Here is a 23,170-nt window from a genome sequence, read left to right on the forward strand (position 1 = left end):
TATGCATTCACCAATAACTATTCACCTATATGCAGTCAAGAGAATCCTCAGATACTTGAATGGATTCAAGTCTTTGGTTTACTCAAGGTCTTTAATGCCTTACTGCTTGGTCTGATATAGATTGGGCAGGTTGCCCTGTGGATAGAAGATCCACCAATGGTTACTATGTTTTCCTAGGACCTAACCTAATTTCATGGAGTGCTAAAAAACAAGCTACAATTGCTCGATCCTCCACAGAGGCAGAGTACATATCTCTTGCCAACACTGATGCTGAAATTACTTAGGTGTGCAAGATCCTGCAAGATATATCCTTTCCTTTGCTAAAGACACCTGTGATCTATTGTGATAACAAAAGTGTCATTGCTCTTGCATTCATTCCTATTTTCCATGCTAGGACTAAGCATGTTGAAATCGACTATCACTACATCTGAGAGAAAGTTTTACTTGGACATATTGGTGTGCATCATGTTGCTTACCTTCTCCAAATTGCAAACATGATGCACACCAATATACAATTGGTGGGAATTTCATTTTTTCAAGTGTTCCTCCAATTGTATACTGACATATAGCTTACCGTACACTGTGTTCCGAACATACTGAAAAATCTCTCACGAGTGCGGATGACCTGCTTAGCTTTTCTATAATTATTAACGTATCTCTACATTTTGCAAAACACACAGATAAAAAGAAAGAAAACAAGGCGGCTGTTAAAGACTCTCCGACGACTCACCTCAAGAATATAAAGGTTGTTGCGGACTCTCTGGCCCAAATCCAACTTGAGGAGAAGAATGCTAACCCAACTTTTTACCAGGAGGACAAAATTCCCAAATGCATAGTCGAGCCACGTGTAGTTTCCGAATTGCCGTCAGGTTGCCCAATTTGCACTAAGTTTGGCCACGCTCCTGAACAATGTCCCTGGAGGAGACGTCTCCCTTTCGGCGTAACTCAAGTTGGCAAGGGCTATGAAATATACGGGCGGCGTGTTAATATCCTTTGGTGTTCTTTTTGTGATGAGATTAGTCACGACACGATCTCAGAATGCCCCGAGGGGAACAAAAAGATGGGGAGAACTGGATCATGGGAAGAGTTCTTCTTCCCTGAAGATAAGGACAGTTAGGATCCTCCCTGTCCCACCCCTTTTGAGCAATGATATATCATCCTTCTGATTTCTGATCATGATATATCTTCCTGGGTGCGTACATACATGCAGCAGCTGTTGAACTATTGTTCGTTTCAGCGTGCTATATTCTTATGGACTCATATCTGACTTTGGAATACTTAAGCTAGATAGCTTAATCGTTGCCATTTCAGGCAGCCGGATATATCATTTACATAGCGTTTTCTGTGTTTAATTTAGATTTTGCTTTACTTGTACTCCTACTTTTGGGATATCTATTTATGCAGTGCCTATTAAATTGGATCGACCCTTTTGCTTTTATTTGCATGTGTGGGTGGTGTTTTCAGTTGATAATTAATTGTTGCGAGTGATTCTAAATTCAAAACATCGACTATTATTAATTTTTCAGTCAAATTGTACTTATATATATATATAATAAAATAGTTATCAACATACTAACGTCCAGGTTTTATGAAAACACATATATCATGATAAAAATAGGTTTTCCGAAACCTAGCATGCGGGGTAATGCCTCAAAACATATCTCTTATTTATCGTAATCACTAGTGAATGTCCAATGTCCCTCTAGGCCCCATGCCAGCTCCTAGTCTCTGTGCCAATTGCCAGAGGAAAATCACCCCCAGGCCCCGTGCTAGCTCCATGTCCTTGCGCTAATAGCCAGAGGAAAACCATCTTTAGGCCCTATGCCAACATTGTACCCTCGCTCGTGATGGAATCTATCCATCGTTCCGTAACGGAATAGGGACCACTAGATAAGTACAAAACTATTGAACATATATATAATTGAAAAGCATCTTCATAGTATAAAGTCATACATCATCTATACTATAAAGAAGCGTTCGAAACATGTTCTAAATATTATATCGTCATCCATCAGATATCCTATAAATAACATGGGTTATAGGAAAAATAGTAATAATTCAAACTAGCCTCAATAAGTATGTTATCTCGTAAAACGTTTCACAAAATGTAATCATTAAATCATGTTTTTCATGTGTGCATTTCTACTATTAAAACATGCATTTTTAGAAGGGGTCCACTCACAGATATTTAGCCGCCGAAGAACCACGCAAACTAGCGAATACGGAATCGTCACAAATAATTGTTGCTAAGCACATAAAGGGTCAAATTAATAAAACTCTATTATAACAATTGAAACGGACGATGGAAATGAATTCAGGACGTTGAATTACGCTATGAAGGGTCTCGAGGATTTTTGAGCTTGGGTCTATGCTTCACACTGCCCAAGGGCCTTAGTTCACTTAGGGTTTTGGGTTGGGTTTTAGAATTAGAAATTGGGTTGGGTTTAGGTAAATGGGCTAAGGGGTTTAGGCCTAAAGGGTTTTGGGTTTCTAGGTTAATGGGTTAGGGAATTGGGTTGATAAAAAGGCCTGGGTAATTAATTGGGCTTGGGCTTAAAATGGTCACGGGTTGGGCTGGTTTCAAAGGACTTAGGTTGGGTTGACCTATTTTTAGGCCAATGAATTGGCTGGTTTCTGGGCACCACTTCGAACGCCCATAACTTTTTCGTTACTCAATGAAATCAAGTGAAACAAAAATGAAAGTTATAGTCCTCGATGAGACAAAGAGAATGGTATGTCGCTATGGTTTAGCCAGAAAATGTCTCGAAAGCCTCGGAGGTCGTCGGAAACTGGGTAAGATTCAAATGGATATAACTTCTTCAATACTCAATGAAATTGGGTGATTCAAAAAGGAAAGTTGTAGTACTCAATGAGACAAAGAGATTGAACCTCATCTAAAACTATAATAAGGTAATTTAACCGCAAATGAAGGTGGGTCTCGCCCAAATATGCGTAATGTCACGTACTCCGAGAAAAGGTATGTCTTTGGGTCGAGCCCCAACAATAGCGAATCTGTAATAGCTGTCGTAGATGGATCTTCTTGCCCACTTGCTTAACGAACCCAACGCATAAGTTATCGATACAACGGTTGGCCGCCTGTGATATTAACCACACATTTGTTGTCTCGATAAGCAAGAAGTAATTTCCCAATGACGCATAATTTTCCATATCGTAATTTCGATCATTCGAAAACAAGCTTGCACAACTCCTCTGTCAGCCAGTGTTGCCTGTAGAAAACTATTGTACCATGTATACCCAAAACGAACAAAACATAAATTATCGTCGCAAAAACTCCATCCAGTACCAAGCACCCCATCCTCTTTAGTTCTTCCAAATGTAACCAACTACTCCAAAGTTTCATGGTCAAGAACCCATTTGAAAATGGTATCTTGGGATTCAAGAGAAGTGGCTACCATGTTAATAGTCGACCCAAAAGTTCAAACCAAGCAAGCAGAAAATGAAGAGTCACTTTCCCCTACCAGCAGTATCTCTCGGGAGCTATTGCAGTGTTCAAACCACCTCTTCATTTTTGCTTAGTTGCAGATTTCTAGTCAAACAAGGTCAAAGTTGGTGGAAAGAAGAAGGACTCGCAAATGATCAATTTAAACAACCCATGAGAGCACACACATTTCGAGAGAAGTGTAATTTCTAAATGTGCTTAAACCACAAGACGATTGAACACAACGCATCCTCCAAGGTCTAGATGATTCGTTCAGATACCAGACTCGGAACTCAAGATGGAATCTAAACTCAGTATATGACTATTAAAGGTGTGTTAGGGTTGGGTGGAAGATACCTTTAAAATATTTGGGCAAATGAACTTATTTACATATCGTTGGAAAAGAACTACTAGAGTACAATATAATATTGATGAATTGCAATAGGATAATGAGTGGTGACCATGCAATTCAGTGTGAAGATAGTGATGCAATCTGTTGATCACCTACACTACAATCTTCACCAGTCTCTTACCAAAAGACGACTTAAACCTCACACCCACGTGAAACTTTTTCTGGTAAGTTTGGTAAGCTTGTGAAAAGGTTATTCTCCTAACATTCCTGTCCAAATAGAAAAGAAATGGGCGCACACTTCCCCCGAATCGATCAATCTTGAATTTCTTACTGATTGAGCGAGAAACCATGTTGAAAAGGCTAAACGAACACTCAAGAATTTGAGGGTCAAAACAAGTCCACTAATTAGATTTCGAGATTTAGATATACAACTCTACTGCTTGAGTTCATACAGGTACCTAGCTTGACCGTTAAGAATTATTGACTATTCAATATCTGATGTCACATAACCGATAACATCACTTGTCTCATAACTTCGTCCGACATCTCGTGAATAATTTGACATTTGAACATCTTGACAATTTATAAAGTTGCAGTAGATTTAGCTTTTTAGCTTTTCCAATCCAATACGATCTCACTAGATAATTGTCTGATTAGATTCAGGTGATCAACATGAGGTTTGGGTGAAAGGTAGTAGAAAACATCAGTACGATTGTATGATCCAGTTTTACATTGAGGGACGAACAAGCGAAGGAAGATGAAGATACAGAAATAGAAGTCACTGTTTCTGATTATTTGGTTAAACGTCACAAAAGGTTGACTGGTTTCTTAGCCAAAAAAGAAATAGGTCTAAGCCCAAGAATAGTTAAAAAAAAAACTGTTAATAAGATTTGACAAGGCTAAAGACATTTCGAAATTCACAATACCTTATGAGAGCTGTTTCAAAGTTCAAAAATTAAACATAGAACCTCTAAATCAACAGAATCAACAGAATGATGAAGAAGAAAGATACAAAGCAGCATGCGTATGCATGCAGTGACACGATTGGCTACCTTAAAGTGATGCCCTTGAGCAAACCAAAGCTCAATGAGTCCAGAGAAGTTCAGCCCAAAGCTCAATCTTCGTACAATGATAAATATGGTAGAGTCTCAAGCCATTACACTGAAAATTACAAGGCTGAACAATTAGTGGACTAGAGCACTGGTCAGTTGGGCTACAAGCAAGAGGCTAAGTTCACCTCTACCGAAAAGTATGTGGACAAGAAGTTAAGGTTTACCGCCAAGTATCAGACCCAGTGAAGTTCAAGGATTTTGTTTATCCAAACAAGACTGGATTTTCATCATCCAATTCCAACTACAACAACAACAAGAATCGTAACTCCTTTTGAAAAATTGTGAGAATAGTGTCTGCACCGAGGATTCACTTAAGAAATTATCTAATTTAAATGAAGCCAATGCCCGAAGAATTTGGTGTGAAGCTGATGGTCAATGGTTAGGGAACTTGACTTCATCGTTAGAGTAAACGAGAAGATTATCGATAGAACAATCGTCGAGAATTGTTGTAAAGATCCACACGAATTTCCTTAGCAGGAACGAGTCTGAGGATATTGATTCAAATTCCAACTAAAACTTACTAAACGTCATAACAACTAGCGTTTTCTCGCTTCCTCAAAACGCATTTCGAAAGTTTCGTGTAGTTTCCAAAGAGATATGACTATGCCCGCCATTCCTAGGGAACTCATGTCACAAAGTACAACATTGCTTTAGATCTTCCAAATTCAACCCACTTAGGTTTTTTCGTTTCCCAACGCTCTTATATAGATCCGACTCTGCCCTTAATTCCTAGGGAACGCATGTTGCGGAGTATCGATCTGATGTTGAAAGTCATCCGACAATCCACTTCATCACTACTGATGCACAATCCCAACATGAATTCTTATATTTCAACCAGAAGGTGACAATTCAAACAGAGAAAGGTTTGTACAACTGCGCTGAATGACACCAAATTCAGAGGTCGTGACATCCAAATGACGTCATGACTGACACACTATTACAGTAACAAGAGGTCTTAAGTATGCTCTGAACAAACTAGGCTCTGATACCAATCTGACACGCCCCGATCCCGATATTCACCGAATACCAGGGTAGGTATGTGCTGGCCCACACCCGACGGTGACGAAAACCATTTATTGAATACAAATGATGAGAATAAGAAATAAATAAGACTTATAAATTTAAAATATAATGAATATGCATTTTAGGAATGTGTTCAGAGCACACATCGAATCTAGAACACTAAAAGAATTTATATAAAATTTGAATGAACAAAAGAATGGGTCCTACACCGAGAGGACTCGAAGATGCCGCTGCGGAAGTGCCTTGACGCCGGGATTGTATGCCTCGATTCTAATCCTGAAGGGGGCGCAAAACATACATGAGTGGACCAAGTTGATATATATATATATATATATATATATATATATAATAAAACAGTTATCAACATACTAACCCCCAGGTTTTATGAAAACACATATATCATGATAAAAATAGGTTTTTCAGAACCTAGCATGCCGGGTAATGCCTCAAAACATATCTCGTATATATCTTAATCACTAGTGAATGCCCAATATCCCTCTAGACCCCATGTCAACTCCTCGCCTCTATGCCAATTGCCAGAGGAAAATCACCACAAGCCCTGTGCTAGCTCCCCGTCCCTATGCTAATAGCCAGAGGAAAACCATCTTCAGGCCCTATGCCAACATCGTACCCTCGCTCCTGACAGAATCTATCCATCGTCACGTAGCAGAATAGGGACCACTAGGTAAGTACAAAACCATTGAACATATATATAATTGAAAAGCATCTTCATAGTATAAATTCATCCATCATTTATACTATAAAGAAGTGTTCGAAACATGTTCTAAATATTATATCGTCATCCATCTGATATCCTATAAAGAACATGGGTTATAGGAAAAATAGTAATAATTCAAACTAGTCTCAATAAGCATGTTATCTAGTAAAACGTCTCACAAAACGTAATCATTAAATCATGCTTTTCATGTGTGCATTTCTACTGTTAAAACATGCATTTTTAGAAGGGGTCCACTCACAAATACTTAGCTGTCAAAGAGCCATGCAAACTAGCGAATACAGAAACACTTCGAACGCCCATAACTTCTTCGTTACTCAACGAAATCAAGTGAAACAAAAATGAAAGTTATAGTCCTCGACAAGACGAAGAGAATGGCACCTTACCGTGGTTTGGCCGGAAAATGCCTCGATAGCCTCGGAGGTTGCCGAAAATTGGGTAAGATTTAAATGGATATAACTTCTTCAATACTCAATGAAATTGGGTGATTCAAAAAGGAAAGTTGTAGTAGTCAACAAGATGAAGAGATTGATACCTTGCACACCGGCCAACTCACCATGGTTTGGCCTAAAATTGCCTCAAAAGGGGCGGTGCTCGCCGGAAAACTAGGGAAAATTTCCCCCGTGAGGTTCCTACGTCCAAACATCGATAAAACCTCTTAAAACCACTTCAAAACATACACTAAGACATGATCTAAAACTTTTGGACGAGGTTCAAGGCTTACCTTCGTCGGAGGAGGAAGAAACTTGCCGGAGAACTTCGGTGAACAGTGTAGGCCGAGAGAAATTGAGGGGTTCGGGGTGTTCTCTTTCAATTCTAAGCTCACTAGGGTGATAATGGAGATGTTGATGTTGTTATGGTGTTGGGTGTATAGGGGTGGTGCTCAAGCAGAATGAGAGAGTGTAGAGAGAGAGAGCATGGGTAGAAAGAAGAGAGTGATGGAGAAGAAAGAACTGAGACAGAAGAGAGAGAAAGACCGAGGTACATAAATTAGGGGGTGGGCCCCTTGGGCTCACCAATTAACACCCAAAAATAATTTTGAAAGAAGATTATCTAGCCCAAGGTGTAAAATTCACGAAAATACCCCCTTTGTTTTGATAAAATCAGGACAAGTTGTTACAATATACCCCTGTTAAATAAAATCTTGTCTTGAAATTTAAAATAACTTGCCACACTGACAAACTCAAAAATAGGAAAAGATATATATGTATAAAGAGAAATCAAGTCAAAGTGGTTGCATCAAAGGGAATATGCCACACCGTCGCGAGCAGTTTGCCAAATCCTCTTTCATGCCTCCAAATCCTAGTTTCTTCCCCAATCCGTGTAAAAGTAGAAATCATACTTTATAAAGATATATAGCTGAAAACATATATTGACGTAAGGTCAAAAATAAGCACGCAAAATACGATAACGTCAACATAAATATGTACTAACATATGGGACTGCACTTAAAATTGAAAACGGAAAAACTTGACCAAAACTTTGCAACTTGAAAATTCGCTAAAACTATAATAAGGTAATTTAAAATACTTGAAGGTAGGTCTCGCCCAAACATACGTAACGTCACATACTCTGAGAAAAGGTGTGTCTTTGGGCCCCAACAATAGCGAATATGTAACAACTGTCATAGATGGATCTTCCTGCCCACTTGCTTAACAAACCCAATGCATAAGTTATCGATACAACAGTGGGCCGCCCGTGATATCGACCACACATTTGTTGTCTCGATAAGCAAGCAGTAATTTCCCAAGGATGCACAATTTTCCATATCATAATAGTTTTAAACTCCCCTCTTTCTCTTTAATAATTTTGTTTCTATAAGTTCTCTACAAGAGTAACATCAACAAGGTCTTCAAGTTTCACTAATGATAAAGAAATATGCGTAAAACTGTTAAAGTTCTCTCATAAAATATGGGAAGGGAATAGAGAATGAGCATAGATCAGCATTGTCTTCGTGATTTTTTTTAACTGAATGTTGGAGAAGTTTTAAAGTTACTGAGAGATTTTATGTTTTATCATCTTTTATTAAGACTTTCCTTGTCTTCCAGAAATTAGATGGTTTACTTATTTAATTAGGTATACTTAATTATTGTTCTCTATAAATACCTTCTACGCGAAGAAGAATAAAGTATAAAGAGTTGAATTGAAGTTATAATTATCGAGTTTGTGAGAATTCTGAAATTTTCTGAATGTGGTGTTGAATAAGAAGAGTATCCAAGATAACTCTAATGATCCCAAGAAGAAGAAAATAGAGCACACTCTTAAAGAAAGCTCACAAAACAAACTAATTAGCAAAGCTTTTCTTATTTAGCTCTAGGCTTTGTTTCTCCTTGGATGATATACAATGCTTGGGGACTTGGGTATTTATAGCAAACCAAATGAAAGCTACACCACACACTTAATTAAACTAAGATTATTTGCTACCACACAAAACCCATTAATTTCACCTAATTTTTTCCACTCAACCATACCTAACGTTACAATTGTAAGCAATTACATCATCAAACTAGATATGGACTTGGACTTTAGATTGGGTTGTGGATTACTTAAGTTTTGGGCTTGACATTGATTCTCAACACTCCCCCTCAATGTCAGCTCTCATTCTTTGCACTGTGCTGAGTAAACAGCGAAAAATTTCGAGCTTGCCTGTACTCAAACTTTTTGTGAACAAGTCCACAACTTGATCATTCGTCTTGACCTGTCTCATCTCAATCTCTTCTTGCAGAACCTTTTCTCTGATAAAGTGGTAATGTACCTCCACATGCTTAGTTCTTGCATGAAAGATTGGATTTTCCGCCAAACGAATTGCCGATTAGTTATCACAGTACAATGGTACTGGATAATCTACTGGTTGATGTAGATCACTCATCAACTGTATTAGCCATGCTTTCTCTTGAGCTGTCATTGCTGCTACTCTATACTCTGCTTCAGTGGTTGACAATGATACCGTCGGCTGTCTCTTGCTACACCAAGAGATGGTTCCAGAACCAAGCTTAAACACATACCCAGTTGTTGATCTCCTGGTGTCATGATCTCCCGCATAGTCAGCATCACAGTAACCAACTAACTTGCAGTCTTCACCTTTCTTGTACAAAAGACCATAGTCAATTGTACTCTTCACATATCTCAGTATTCGTCGAACTACTTCCAAGTGAGGCTTCTTTGGATTTTGCATGTACCGACTCATCACACCAACTGCATAAGAAATGTCAGGTCGAGTCAAGGTTAAGTAGATCAGACTACCTACCAATTGTCGATACATCATTGCATCTTCCAAATCTTTTCCTTCATGTGCACTCATTTTGACATTTGGCTCCATCGGCGTAGAGATCAGCTTGCATTCGAGCATTCCGAACCTCTTCAATAAATCTTTGGAATACTTCTGTTGACAGAGAAATATTCCTTCTTGTGTGCGATCAACCTCTAGACCAAGGAAGTGCTTGAGTTGGCCAAGTTCCTTCATCTGGAAATGGACTGATAGATTCTCCTTCGTCTGAAAAATTTCTGCTTCATCATCACCGGTTATGATTAAGTCAACCACATACACTAGCACAATAGCTAGCTTTCCTTCATTGGCTTTGACAAACAAGCTGGAATATGCAGGTGTTACTGAATAACCACTTTGTGTTAGAAACTCTGCAATCTTACCGTACCACGCTCTTGGTGCTTGTTTCAAACCGTAGAGTGCTTTCCTTAACTTGCACACGTACTCAGGATGAGCTTCGCTTTTAAAGCCCATTGGCTGCATCATGTAGATCTCCCGATCTAACTCTCCATGCAAGAAAGCATTTTTCACATCCATTTGGTATAGATTCCAGTCTTTGTTAGCTGCAAGTGCAAGTAAGACTCGTACTGTTGTAAGCTTCGCCACTGGACTAAACGTTTCATCATAGTCTAGTCCGTACTGTTGAGAGAAACCACGAGCTACCAATCGTGCCTTGTACCTCTCGATTGACCCATCTGGACGACGCTTTATCTTGTAAACCCACTTGCAGGATATGGGTTTCACATCTCTTGACTTTGGCACGAGATCCCAAGTCTGATTTTGCTGAAGTGCATCAAGCTCTTCTTTCATAGCTGTCATCCACTCAGAACTCTGCGATGCTTCTTCAAACGTCTCAGGTTCTGTTGCAGTTGTTTCTTCAATTATGGCTGCATTGGCGTATTTGGGATTTGGCCTTCGTGTTCTTGTTGACCTTCGGAGTTGAGATTGTGGAGTTGATACTTCCACTTCACTAGGTCTATCTTCTTCTGGTTGTTGATATATGTTAGCTTGGAAAGGGTTTTGGGGCACTGCTTGCTTAACATCATCACCATCAAGCAAATCTTCAGACTCATCAGGTCTCGACTGGATTCGAACAATTTGCTACCCTATCTTTTGCTGCAACTTATCTTCTATCTTTCTTGAATCAGGCAACGCCTCCTTTTCTGAGCACCACCAAGAAGATGCTTCAGCATCCCATTCTTCATCCATAGCTAGATATGCTATGGCATTCCAATCATCTTCACTTTTCTTCTCTGAGTTGGCAACATTACTTTCTACTGGCTTTTTGAACCAGCAATCATTCGCCATATGACCCTTCTTTCCACAATTGTAACACTTGCCCTCAAATCTTTTATTATTCTGGGACTGACCACAGTTGCCGTGATACTTCAGAGCTCCCCTTGGCCGAGAACTCCCTCCTCCTTGATGACCTTTTTCCTTGTCACCATTTCTTTTAGATCCACCACCAGCACGCTGCTTAAAGCTGCCTTTACTTTTGGTGTAGAGCGCTTCCTCCTCACCTTTTAACGAGACCCCTCCCATTTGCTTTGCCAAAGCTTCTTGATCGGCAAGCAAATTCTCGAACTCAACAAGTGATGGTTGGGTCGGCCATCCTTGTATAGCGGCAATGAACCCTCGATATTCGGGTCTCAAACCATGGATAATTATTCTCTTCATCCTGGTTTCCCCAATAGGAGCTGTTGGATCTAATTCTGAAATTTCGCGACATATCGACTTCACCTTGTGAAAGTACTGGGCAATCGTCATGTCGCGTTGTATCATCGATAGCAGCTCATTCTCGAGAAGTTGCAATTTTGTATCGTTCCTCTTCGAAAAGAGTGTAACAAAAGTGTCCCATGCTTCCTTTGGCGTTTTAGCATCCCGAATGTGCTCCAACATTTCTTCTTCTATTGTGGTCTTTAAGGCAAACATTGATTTGCCTGCTTTAATTTTCCACTTTCGCAAGACGCCGTTAACATCTTCCGCTGCCGGTTGTGTAACTTCACTACCACCAACAACCTCCCACAAGTCTTGACCTTGAAGGTAAGACTCTATACACGTTGCCCACGTGTTATAGTTTTGGTTGTTGAGCTTCTTGATTCCTCCAACAACTTGAAGATCACCCATCGTATCGGCAAGACTTTGACTACACCGAACAAGCTTGAGTGACTACCGTGCAGAGTAATACACTACTCTCGACACAAAGAAGCTCCCTCTCAAGGTTTGTGATAACCCCAACAATAATCTCAAGAAATTTTTTCTGATGTGGAAGATCAGTCAAAACTGCAACCACAGAGCATACTCGGAATTTCAAGAGACTTTACAACCAATGCTCTACCAAGAACGATCCCTGACCGACTTGGCTCTGATACCAATTGTTGAATAAGAAGAGTATCCAAGATAACTCTAATGATCCCAAGAAGAAGAAAATAGAGCACACTCTTAAAGAAAGCTCACAAAACAAACTAATTAGCAAAGCTTTTCTTATTTAGCTCTAGGCTTTGTTTCTCCTTGGATGATATACAATGCTTGGGGACTTGGGTATTTATAGCAAACCAAATGAAAGCTACACCACACACTTAATTAAACTAAGATTATTTGCTACCACACAAAACCCATTAATTTCACCTAATTTTTTCCACTCAACCATACCTAACCTTGAAATTGTAAGCAATTACATCATCAAACTAGATATGGACTTGAACTTTAGATTGGGTTGTGGATTACTTAAGTTTTGGGCTTGACATTGATTCTCAACATGTGGTAGGTTGGCTGGCTAAATCTTTCGATACATACATATATATATATATATATATGTATGTATGTGTGTATATAATATATATATATATATATATATATATATATATATTATTGTTCTGTTTAGTTAGCAAATATGAATTCAAGCAAACAATTACCGAGTGGGCACGTACTGGGAGTGTATGGACACTTTGCTGAGGATTCTGTGAGCTGCTTTGAAGATAAGGACAATTTTCATGTTTTGCCTGATGATGACAGCTTAATTACAGTGGATGACTTCTTCAGGCTTACGCTCGAGAACGAAAATAACACAGTGCTTAAAAGGATTGAAGGAAATCCAATCAAAGCTAAGGAGACAGGATCGGGAACCGTTACTTCAGCTATGCTTTTAGAGCTTGGCTTGGTGTTGGGGTCGGATTCAAGGATAACCAGAGAAGACGATAGAAGTAATACTCTATCTTTATTTATTTATTTTATTTTATTTTATTTTATTTTGTTTTATTTTATTTTATTATTATTTTTTTTAACAAACGATATTATCTATACTAAATAGAAGGGGTAAGCTTAACCTCACAATGGGATAACAATAATTTAGTTCAAGTTCGTCTTTAGCGAGAATCAAACCTAAGACCCCTCGTTTACAACTGAAGAGGAATATTACTAGACTGTAGTACTAAGTGACATCTACTATTTTAAAGTACTCTATTATTCTATTTTATATATTTATTTTTTAGTGTATTTATGTGAACTTTTCAACTGACCTTACTTTGTGAGACAAGGTTCGATTGTCGTTGTATTTATGTGAATTTTTTGTTTTTTCAGTTGGAGCTGATTAACTTAAACTTCAAACAATTAGAGTGCATCCACCGACTTTTGGCGTATGGTGTGGTGAATATGAAGCAGCGAATCGCTTCTTGCGGGCTTTAAGGCCTAAGGCGAAACTTGCACTACAAAAAATATGGGCACTGCGCACAATAAATTATATGTGCCCTTTGAGGCCAAAGAGCACCAAGACATGTGCCCATAGACCAATAGCAACAGTGCAGCTACTAAGTTTGTATCTGTGCCCTCTATGGGCGTCACCATTGCTAAAAGGACACAATACACTGTTTGGTGCTCAAAGAGGCAGGCACAAATGGACCATTATTTGTGCCTGTTTTATCAGAAGACCTTTTCCAGCCATATTGACACTTATATTATAATTGTGCCAACAAGAATTAAATATTAAAAAAAAATCAAAATTGAAAAAACTGAAACTGAATTGATGAAATTTTTTTTTTTTTTTAAATTTTCATAAAATGTAGAAAGCCTACAAAACATTCTCAATCTCAGAAACATATATTGCAATGTTACATATTTCATCTCTAATGCAAAAAGAACTTGAAAGCAGACATTTTTGGACAAATGCATCTTCCCCAGCAAGCCTTGCACCTCATCAGAAGCCAAAACAAATATAGTCGACTTCAAAACAAAATAAGTCCAAAATTACACCTAAAAAGGAGTTGGTTAAAATCAATACGTAAAAGTTCCAGATCTGCCATATCAAAGATTCACCTCTTTTTCCAACTTGGTGGATGGTGCAATCATCCTCCTGAAATCCAAATGAAAGTGAAAATGAAATTAAAAAAAAAAAAAAAAGAAAGGACCTATTTCCAGTCATGTTCAAGGACCAAAACTTTCAATCGGCATTAAGAACTCAATAGCAGTGATGCATTGCTACTTTGTTATACCAAATTACAGTGAACAAAATATGCAACTAAATTAAGCAGCAAAACCATCATTACCAGCAAACAAGATGTACAAAACAATAAAAGTTTGGACAATCATTGTTATGACATAAATTTCTAAGAAAGATAGAAACTACTAAGAACCTTATAGGCTCTACAACGCACAAGCTAATAAATAAGTATTTTCAAATCTAATTTTTAGCTTTAGTGAAGTCTTCCATGTTTCCATACGGAAAGATAAGATTCATGGAGCTGTTTAGTTTCTTAAGACTGCACGTTTCCTCACTGTTCAGTCTCTCCTAAGAGCAACCTAAACACTTAACTACAACTAAAAACTTGCAACAAAGCCCTCAAGTGGGTACTTGTAGGCTGTACCAATGTAATATATAGTCCATCCCTCTAAAATCCTTCCCCACTATTAGTTGTGTATAAACAGTTAAGAAGCTACAACATAACAATAGCATATGTTCATTTCTAACAATAAAATCATCCGGTAAGAAACGTACTCCTTATTAGACATCGTAGTGTTTTAGGGAGTGAAAACTCAAATCCGATCTTCACCTTTTATTATCAACATAATGTGATCATCAAGAAGTAAAATGAAGATAACAAATTAAATTTATGTTCATTTGCTAATAATGAAACAAGTAACAAACATACTTCATAAGTGACGTTTATTTGCCCCAATTGTCAAAACCACAGCTCTCCTGCAAGGCATCAAACAAGAAACCTCTTTTCCTTGAAAGTGAAAACAGTTAGGAATAAAAAGGAAAAATTGACGGGCATGGTAACAATACAAGAAATCAATACAATGCAATGAGACAAATCCGACAAAATTCACACCGAATGCCACATGAATTTTAGTTATGGAGATTTTGAGAAAGATTGAAAATTCATCATAATGAAAATCTGCTTATCAATGAGAGTGCACAACATTGTAACATTAGATTCAGAAAATGGTTTTAATTGGTTTTGATAGGAAGCATTGTAAGTTAATCCCAAACATTTAATTCATGCTTCCAAAATTAACAAATTCTACAATTGCAAGAGAAACCCTACTTAAATATCTTAAATGCCAAAACCAAAAACTGCCCTTATCTGCTGAAAGATAAGGGCAATCAACCACGGTTACATTCTCGTATCTGCATTACCAAACACATAAAAACAGGGCAATCAACTCTCCATCCAAGAAAACAATACAACATTGTTATGACATTATCTTTCCATTTGCTCCACAGACGAACTAATCTGGATGATATATGCAGCATTTGGACCTCTCATTGCCAAAGTCATGACTAGTATTAAAAAATTAAAACCATCGATCTAATTCATTAAATTTGATCAACAAACAGAACACACAAATGTAGAACTACAAAAATTGATAGAACAAGAGAGACATGGAGGTACATGAAAATTGTGTACGATAGGAGCGAGTCTCCAAGTGAGTAAACTGTGACGTGCATACAGAAAATAAACAATAATAAATAACTCATATCTGAAAATATATAAACTCAAGCCGCAAAAAGAACACTAATTCAGATCTGGTGCGGCTTGAAAAAACCCAGATCTGGTACACATACAATCTCTTCTAACTAATTCCTCCATACAATTGTACCTACTTAAATTCCAGGCAAAAATTTCAGATTTTCATATATAAAATCACCACCCTTCAAATAATTCACATAAAAACACACAAAAACAAGCCAAGCTCTTAGAAATCGAAAGAAGGCTACGTTTAGGGTTAGGGTTTCTCGGGTTCTTACCTAAATCCAAGAATTTGAACCACTTTCTTACAGTTCAGCTTGAATTTAATCTCCCAAACAAAACCACTAACCAAATCTTCAACATGCCAAGTTAAAACCGAATTAGTCCTGAATCTCAAGAATTTTTCATATCTAAAAGTTAAAATTGAAGAAACCCACTTACATAGATAGGAAGCTCACTATGAGAGGATCAGTTTTCTCTATTGGGTCGAGATCTAGTTTTGGCCGAAACTTGGCCGGCGAGTCCGGCTTGGTCGTTTTAGAGAGAACAGAGAGGGAAGAGCCAGAACTAAAAATAAGGAAATATGAAAGAGATAAATATGAAGGATGTGTGTGGGTTAAGGGGAGAGGGAGAGAGAGAGAGAGAGAGAGAGAGAGAGAGAGAGAGAGATGGATGCGGGTGGATTGAGGGGAGTATGATCTACGAAGGGTGTGGTGGGTTAGGGGAAGAGAGAAATAGAGTTGGATGGATGAGGGTGGGCTAAGGGGGAGTGATAGTGGGGATAATTACGAAGGGTGTCAGTGGGTTAAGGGGGGAGAGAGGGAGAGTTGGATAGAAGTGGGTGAGTTAAGCGAAAAAGAGAGTGTTGGATGGATGTGGGGCACAAGTTTTTGAAAAAAGATAATAAAGAACAAAGAATTGTGTCTTTAGAAGTAAACTATGGGCACAAATAATATATTAGAGCCATTTTTTTCAATAAAGCTGTCAGATAATGTATTTGTGCCTATTTTCTTTTACAATAGGCACAATCAATGGTGCCCTCTATGAAATGGGAACTGTTTCAGTATTTTGATGGTCAAACAGGCACAAAATTCTTAATTGTGTCCTTTATTTTGTACCCATAGCTCATTTTTCTTGTAGTGTTGGTAAATCAATTGAATTCCTTGTTAAACGTGGAGAGGCGTTTTTACATAAACATGATGATATGGACGCATTTGCGGTTTACGTTTGTTATATGGAGGACCAAGTTCCAGCAGGATATATTTTCTATTACAACCCTCAAGTAGTGAGCATAAACAAAATTGTAAAGGAGTTGACGATTGCAAATGTCCAATAGACTACATTAAACGCGGTTCTCGAAAGTTGATCTATGGTGGTGCTTTTAATGATGGATCTGGTGGAGAACATGCACATGATGATTTATCTCGCTTATTTAAGGATGCCAAGTAAGAGGAACAAGATGATGCCGAAGACTACAAACTTGTAAAAATTAAAAAAAAATTGGGCATTGATTTGGGAATTGCAAGATTTCTCACCCGTTTTGCAATGTTTCGAGCTTCTTTGAAGGATTCTTATTGTGGTGCGCCGTTTAGAGGTAGAAGGATCCGATAAAATTATATTTTTTTTCATTGTAGGTGTAACGTATTTGATATTCAAAAATTGTTATTGTTTTTCAGTATGCAGTGTCATTACAGATGGAACTATTGAGCGGAAAGGCCCTTTTGGTTTCATTAGAACATGTCTTGACTTTTTCAACATGTTGAAGGCTCGCGAGAAGACATTGTTTTTGATCTGTCACAAAAGACTCGAGGGATCAAATTTTGGAAGATTTGTAGTTGAAAACATTCCGTGAGTTTATATATATATGGCTTTATTTAAGTTATACTTACAAAAGGCTATTTATGTATTTTTCTATTTATTTCGTTGAACTTTTATGTGGTTTTAGGATTGGGTATGAAAAGGTGAAGCACAACGGACATCGTGTGGCTTTGTTGCAAGGAGACTTTTGTCTGCATCACTTGACCTTGAAGGAATCAGAAGATGTCGATACACTTTTTAACTCTGCCAATCTGGTCATTAAACGTCCACACTTTAGTACCAACGAGTTTCATTTGAAAAGTTATACCCTTAATATGACAATACTGAAGAGAAACAAGAGAAAGAGAGAGGGAAATTTTGTGGGATTCGAGTCAGCGAAATTCTCATACCACGAAGTCGCAATGTTCGAAGACTACGAAGTGATTTATATGGGAAGGCCTACGAAAGATTTTTTGAAATCTTGGAGAGAAACGATCACATTTTTTAAAGGGGAGAGTCCTGATGATAATCAAGTTTAATGGTAAAATGAAAGTATAATTCAGTGTTGTAGGTTTCAAGTTTAATAAATAAAAGTAGGATTGTGATTCATGTCCGGTATATATATACTTTGTTGTGCGTGTTTTCTGTGTTTAATTTAGCTTTCCTTTACTTGTACTGGTCGTGAAATATCATATTTGTGCAGTGCCCATTAATTTCCTTTGCTTGTACTGGTGGGGTGTGTTTTTAATTGGCAATTGTAGTGAGTTATTTTGGATGTAACTAATCATCAACCAAACCGACTGTCTTAGTAATCTCACTGGAATTATACGGTTGGTCCTCAACACGAAATACGTAACACCTATAATTCAATTTTAAAGCCTCCAAACACCAAACAGCTTGAGGTACCGAGATTCCAACAATAATGTGGGTACCAATCTAGGGCAGCTTGGTGATCATCACTACAAGAAAAATAGCCATATAACACCATTCTTATTGGTGCCAATTAGAAACCGTAGGCACTGAAGTCGGTGGCAAACATCGATTGCCACCATGCAGCCATCAAATAGGAGTATATGTCCTGTGAAGAAGTCTCTATATATTGTGACAATCACCACCGTTTAGAAGTTGGTGGCACAACGAACAGTTCTCATTTATCGGTGGTGTCAAATAGGCTGCAGCTGTTGAATTATCGTTTCATTTCAGTGCCCTATATTTATATATATGTTGCTATGGACTCACGTATGTCTTGAAATAATTAAGCTAGATTGTAAGATTATTGAATGCGTGAACATGTAATTCACAATACCAAATTAACCACTAATATGAGGACGCAGTTGCTGCAATGAACTTAAGAGTTCTACTCTCTTCACTCACTGTATACACACTTTGTACGTTGTTGGGTGTTTTCTGTATTTAATTTGGCTTTCCATTGCTTGTACATGTCTTGGAATATCATGTCTGTCAGTGCCTATTAATTTGGATCGACTCTTTGCTTTGGTTTGATTTGCGTGTAATGGTGGTGTTTTCTTTGGGGGTGTGCGTGTATTTTTAATAAACAATTGTACATACACCTTGCCCTCAAGAAGGCAAGCTTCTGCATTTCGTGTGTAATGGTTGCTTGGGGCATACGTTAACCCTGGTGGGGGATACGTAATGTCTATGAAACTTCAGCTACTTCCCAGCACTCAATTACCTTTCAGAGTTCAAATTTCATGCAGATGCTGCATTCATGGTCATCTTCGCAAGACAATCTTGAAATTTGTTAGTAAATCTCGTAACAATTCCAAGTTGATTCAAGCTTCACTCGTTCGTTAAATGTTAATTTATCTTTGTTGTTAGCCCAGCCCACACAAATAATGGAGAGTTAGGGCCGCATTAGACTAAAAAGGAAACAAAAAAAAAAATGGATATAATCAAATTAAATATGAAGGGTATTATAATCAAATTCCAGTTTGAAGGTTTAGTATTTAAGTAGGGTTTAGCATACCAAACAATCCAACGAAAACAAAACAAAACAAAAAAGAACTCGTGCAACTGCAATCTCTCTCTGACCAAAACCATGTACCGCCGAACCGAAGCCACATCGAAGGCGAAGGCTAAGTCCAAGTCCCTCGCCGGACAAGGGTCCGGGAAGGGGAAGAACCCAATTCCATCCCAACCGACGAAGCTCCGAGGTGAGATTCGGAGTCCTTTTGGTATGCTTTTCAATTTTCGTCTTTAGGGTTTGTGAGGAGGAAGATTATCTGGAATTTCCACTTTACAGCAGCATAACTGGGCTACATATGTTCGTTGCAATCTGCATATATTTTTAGGGTAACAGAGCTTGAACTTAATTAGGGTTCTTGATGCCTTGTTCATAAAAATTCAAAATCCCTTCTTATGTTGAAAATATGTGTTATATATATATATTTTATAAATTAATTCGTTTAATTATTAATAGCTAGATATTCTTTCCCAATCAGTTAAATACTTGATTGATTTACCCGGTTACTGAGTATAATTTTCAACCGAATTTTGTATCTATTCTATTCACAATCAATCAATTATTGCAAGTCGGTTTGATTTGGCCCGGCCGGTTACTTGTGTCGAAAGAAATCTCAACAAAATTTCGTAGTCCTACTCCTAGGGGAGTGTTAATTTCCAGTACCTATTTATTTTATACATATTTAGCTTTGTTGTCCTAACAAATTAACCCAGAGTAGTAGCATGTAATTGAGCATTAAGCAGTAGTAGTCAGTATTTCTAATGATTGAATGGGATCGAGAATACAAAGGAATTAAGGGCCCGAGTCCAGAGGGCCTACTCAGCTTATCTATGTTATTAATATCTGTACATTTTCCCAAACACACAGAGAAGAAGAAAGAAAAAAAGGCGGCTGTTAAAGACTCTCCGAAGACTCACCTCAAGAATGTAAAGGCTGTTGCATACTCTCTGGCTCAAATCCAACTAGAGGAGAAGAGTACTAGCCCAGCTTTTTTCAAGGAGGACAAAATTCCCAAATGCATAGTCGAGCCACGCATAGTTTCTGAATTGCCGTCTAGTTGTCCAATTTGCACTAAGTTTGGCCACGCTCCTGAACAATGTCCATGGAGGAGACGTCTCCCCTTCGGCGTAACTCAAGTTGGCAAGGGCTATGAAATATACGGGCGGCGTGTTAATATCCTTTGGTGTTCCTTTTGTGATGAGATTGGTCATCACAGGATCTCGGAATGCCCGGAGTGGAACAAAAACAAGGAGGAAACCGATTCATGGGAAGAGTTCTTCTTCCCTGAAGATAAGGACAGTTAGGGTCCTCCCAGTCCCACCCTTTTGAGCAATGATATATCATCCTTTTGATTTCTGAGCAATGATATATCATCTTGGGTGCATTCATACATGCAGCAGCCGTTGAATTATCATTCGTTTCAGCGCGCTATATTACATGTTCTTGTGGACTCATGTCTGACTTGGAATACTTAAGCTAGATAGCTCAATCGTCGCCATTCATGGCTCTCAGATATACATAGCGATATAGTTTTCTGTGTTTAATATGGATTTGCATATGTGTTGGTGGTGTTTCTAATTGATAATTGTTTCACTAACCTCGCGCAGGGTGCAACTACATTCCTCTCTGGGTTCGTTTTCAACCCAAATGTAGGCAGCTCACCAGCACCCACTGTCGATGGGGCTTTCGGCTCGACTCCAGAATTGTTTGCGTTGGGTTTTTCCCGCAAACAGATATATTTATACACAGTATATTGCTCCTGCATAACTCAGCCAACAAATAAATCGGATATCAGTAGTATCTGTGCAGGCTCAATCACTCGCTTGACCCTAATATCTCGCACAAGACCACTATAAGGGACTGGTGCAAATGCATAGGGTCCTCCAGGTGAACCCACAAATGAAAAATCAATTTCAAACGATCCACCAGAGCTACATATATATATATATTGATTTATATAATCCACGCTTCTGATCGTAATTACAAAATTTTGTGAATCGACCGAAAATTATTTTGAGGCAAAAATCATTTTGCCTCTCACCATCAAGTTGGAATAAAAATCTATTAAAACCGTTTACGTAGCATAAATACAACTTGGTTTTTGTGAAATACCTTGGGTAACGGGGCATACTTTATATTTTGCAATCTTATCTTTTTTACTGTTGTTTTTATGTCGAGTAATGTTGGGAGACTAAATTTACAAATTAAATGATGTGTTATTAATAAGATTAAGCACGTTTATCAACGTTTAAGTAATAAGTCAATCATCAACTTCCATATCCTTTAATTCGTAAAACTTTCCCCACAAATTTAATCTCTATAATATTACTCTTTTGTGCCACATGGCCAAAAGAAAAATTCTTAGATTCTTAATTTTCTTATTTTGAGAATATTTTGAATTCAGAACACTGACTAATATTAATTTTTCAGTCAATTGTACTTATTAGGCGGCACACATCTAAGCAACAATGGATCTTAGTAGTGGCGGATCTAGGTTTTGAATTTAAGGAATCTCAACGTTAAATGTCTAAATTTTTCAATAGAAATAAAGCATGAAATGTGCAAAACAATTTTAATTTCTTTATTGAGGCATTTCATCAAATATTTAATGCGTTTGTTGTCGTCAACCAAACCATATTACACATATGTTGAAGCAATCTAATAAGTGCTATGGTCTGTTGAGTGTTCTCAACATAACTTGATGAGCGAATAAAAACAGTAGACATTACATTGAATACCCTGTGACACGAAAATGAACGCATACCAAACAAACATCAGAAGGCCGCTCTTAATTTTAAGTGACCTGGGACACGAGAAATTTTTAGGAGTGCCGGGAACACTATGGCACATGGTGTTCCCTTACTCATTAGGATTTAGTTTTTTATATTTATTGAAGGGGAAACTTGATATAAGTCCAATTTTTTGAGCCAATAGTAGGAATAGTCCAGTTTATTAAAATAAGTCCAATTTGTTATATTTAATTATTTAATTATCAATAGTTATCTGTTCAATGATAAGATTTATTATAAAAATCAAATTTCTTCCCAATTATCTCTTTGCTTATTTCTTTTTATTTATCTTTTTGTTATTTCTCGTTCTTCCTCCTACTTTAAACCCCATTTATAGATTTTATTTTTAATTTTTATAATCGACCTATATCACAGGTTTATTATATTTATCTACCTATATGACATATTCATTTTTTATAATCAACCTGTCACAGATTAATGTGTCTTACTTGTAGGTATGTTATGTTTTTTCTACCCTTTAATTAGGTTTCATATCTCACGTATAGGTATATTATATACATTCATATATTTGTTACTTGAGTTAGGGTAGAATGTTTTGCAGATAAATTTATTTTATTATATTAGTTTTTTTGTTATAAGATATTAAATATATTCTTTTTGAGTTGGAAAATGCATAATATTAGAAGATTTTAATTGATTTTTAATATTTTTAGAAAATATAAAATGAGTATAAAAGAAATAAA

At 37.5% G+C, this 23,170-nt stretch overlaps 1 protein-coding gene and 1 long non-coding RNA gene across 3 annotated transcripts; one reads left to right on the forward strand and one right to left on the reverse strand.

Annotated features, from left to right (window-relative positions):
• Nucleotides 1–13,941: 13,941 nt before the first annotated feature.
• LOC137726705 (uncharacterized) lies at nt 13,942–16,560 on the reverse strand. Of its 2 annotated transcripts, none has more exons than XR_015965035.1 (4): nt 16,355–16,560; nt 16,175–16,250; nt 15,072–15,553; nt 13,942–14,275 (listed from the first exon to the last, which is right to left on the reverse strand). It is a non-coding gene; the product is annotated as an uncharacterized LOC137726705 (long non-coding RNA). The 2 variants fall into 2 exon arrangements; XR_015965034.1 differs by having other exon boundaries at nt 16,338–16,560.
• A 3,137-nt stretch (nt 16,561–19,697) lies between these two features.
• LOC137716908 (uncharacterized) lies at nt 19,698–21,221 on the forward strand. The gene is made up of 2 exons (XM_068456260.2): nt 19,698–19,867; nt 20,545–21,221. Exons 1-2 carry the CDS (start codon nt 19,753–19,755, stop codon nt 20,979–20,981), a joined length of 552 nt encoding a protein of 183 aa, XP_068312361.1. The 5' UTR covers nt 19,698–19,752; the 3' UTR covers nt 20,982–21,221.
• Nucleotides 21,222–23,170: the final 1,949 nt, after the last annotated feature.

This window comes from Pyrus communis, chromosome 8 (assembly GCF_041283825.1).
Source record: "Pyrus communis isolate YQ-2024b chromosome 8, ASM4128382v1, whole genome shotgun sequence".
Classification (NCBI taxonomy): domain Eukaryota; kingdom Viridiplantae; phylum Streptophyta; class Magnoliopsida; order Rosales; family Rosaceae; genus Pyrus; species Pyrus communis.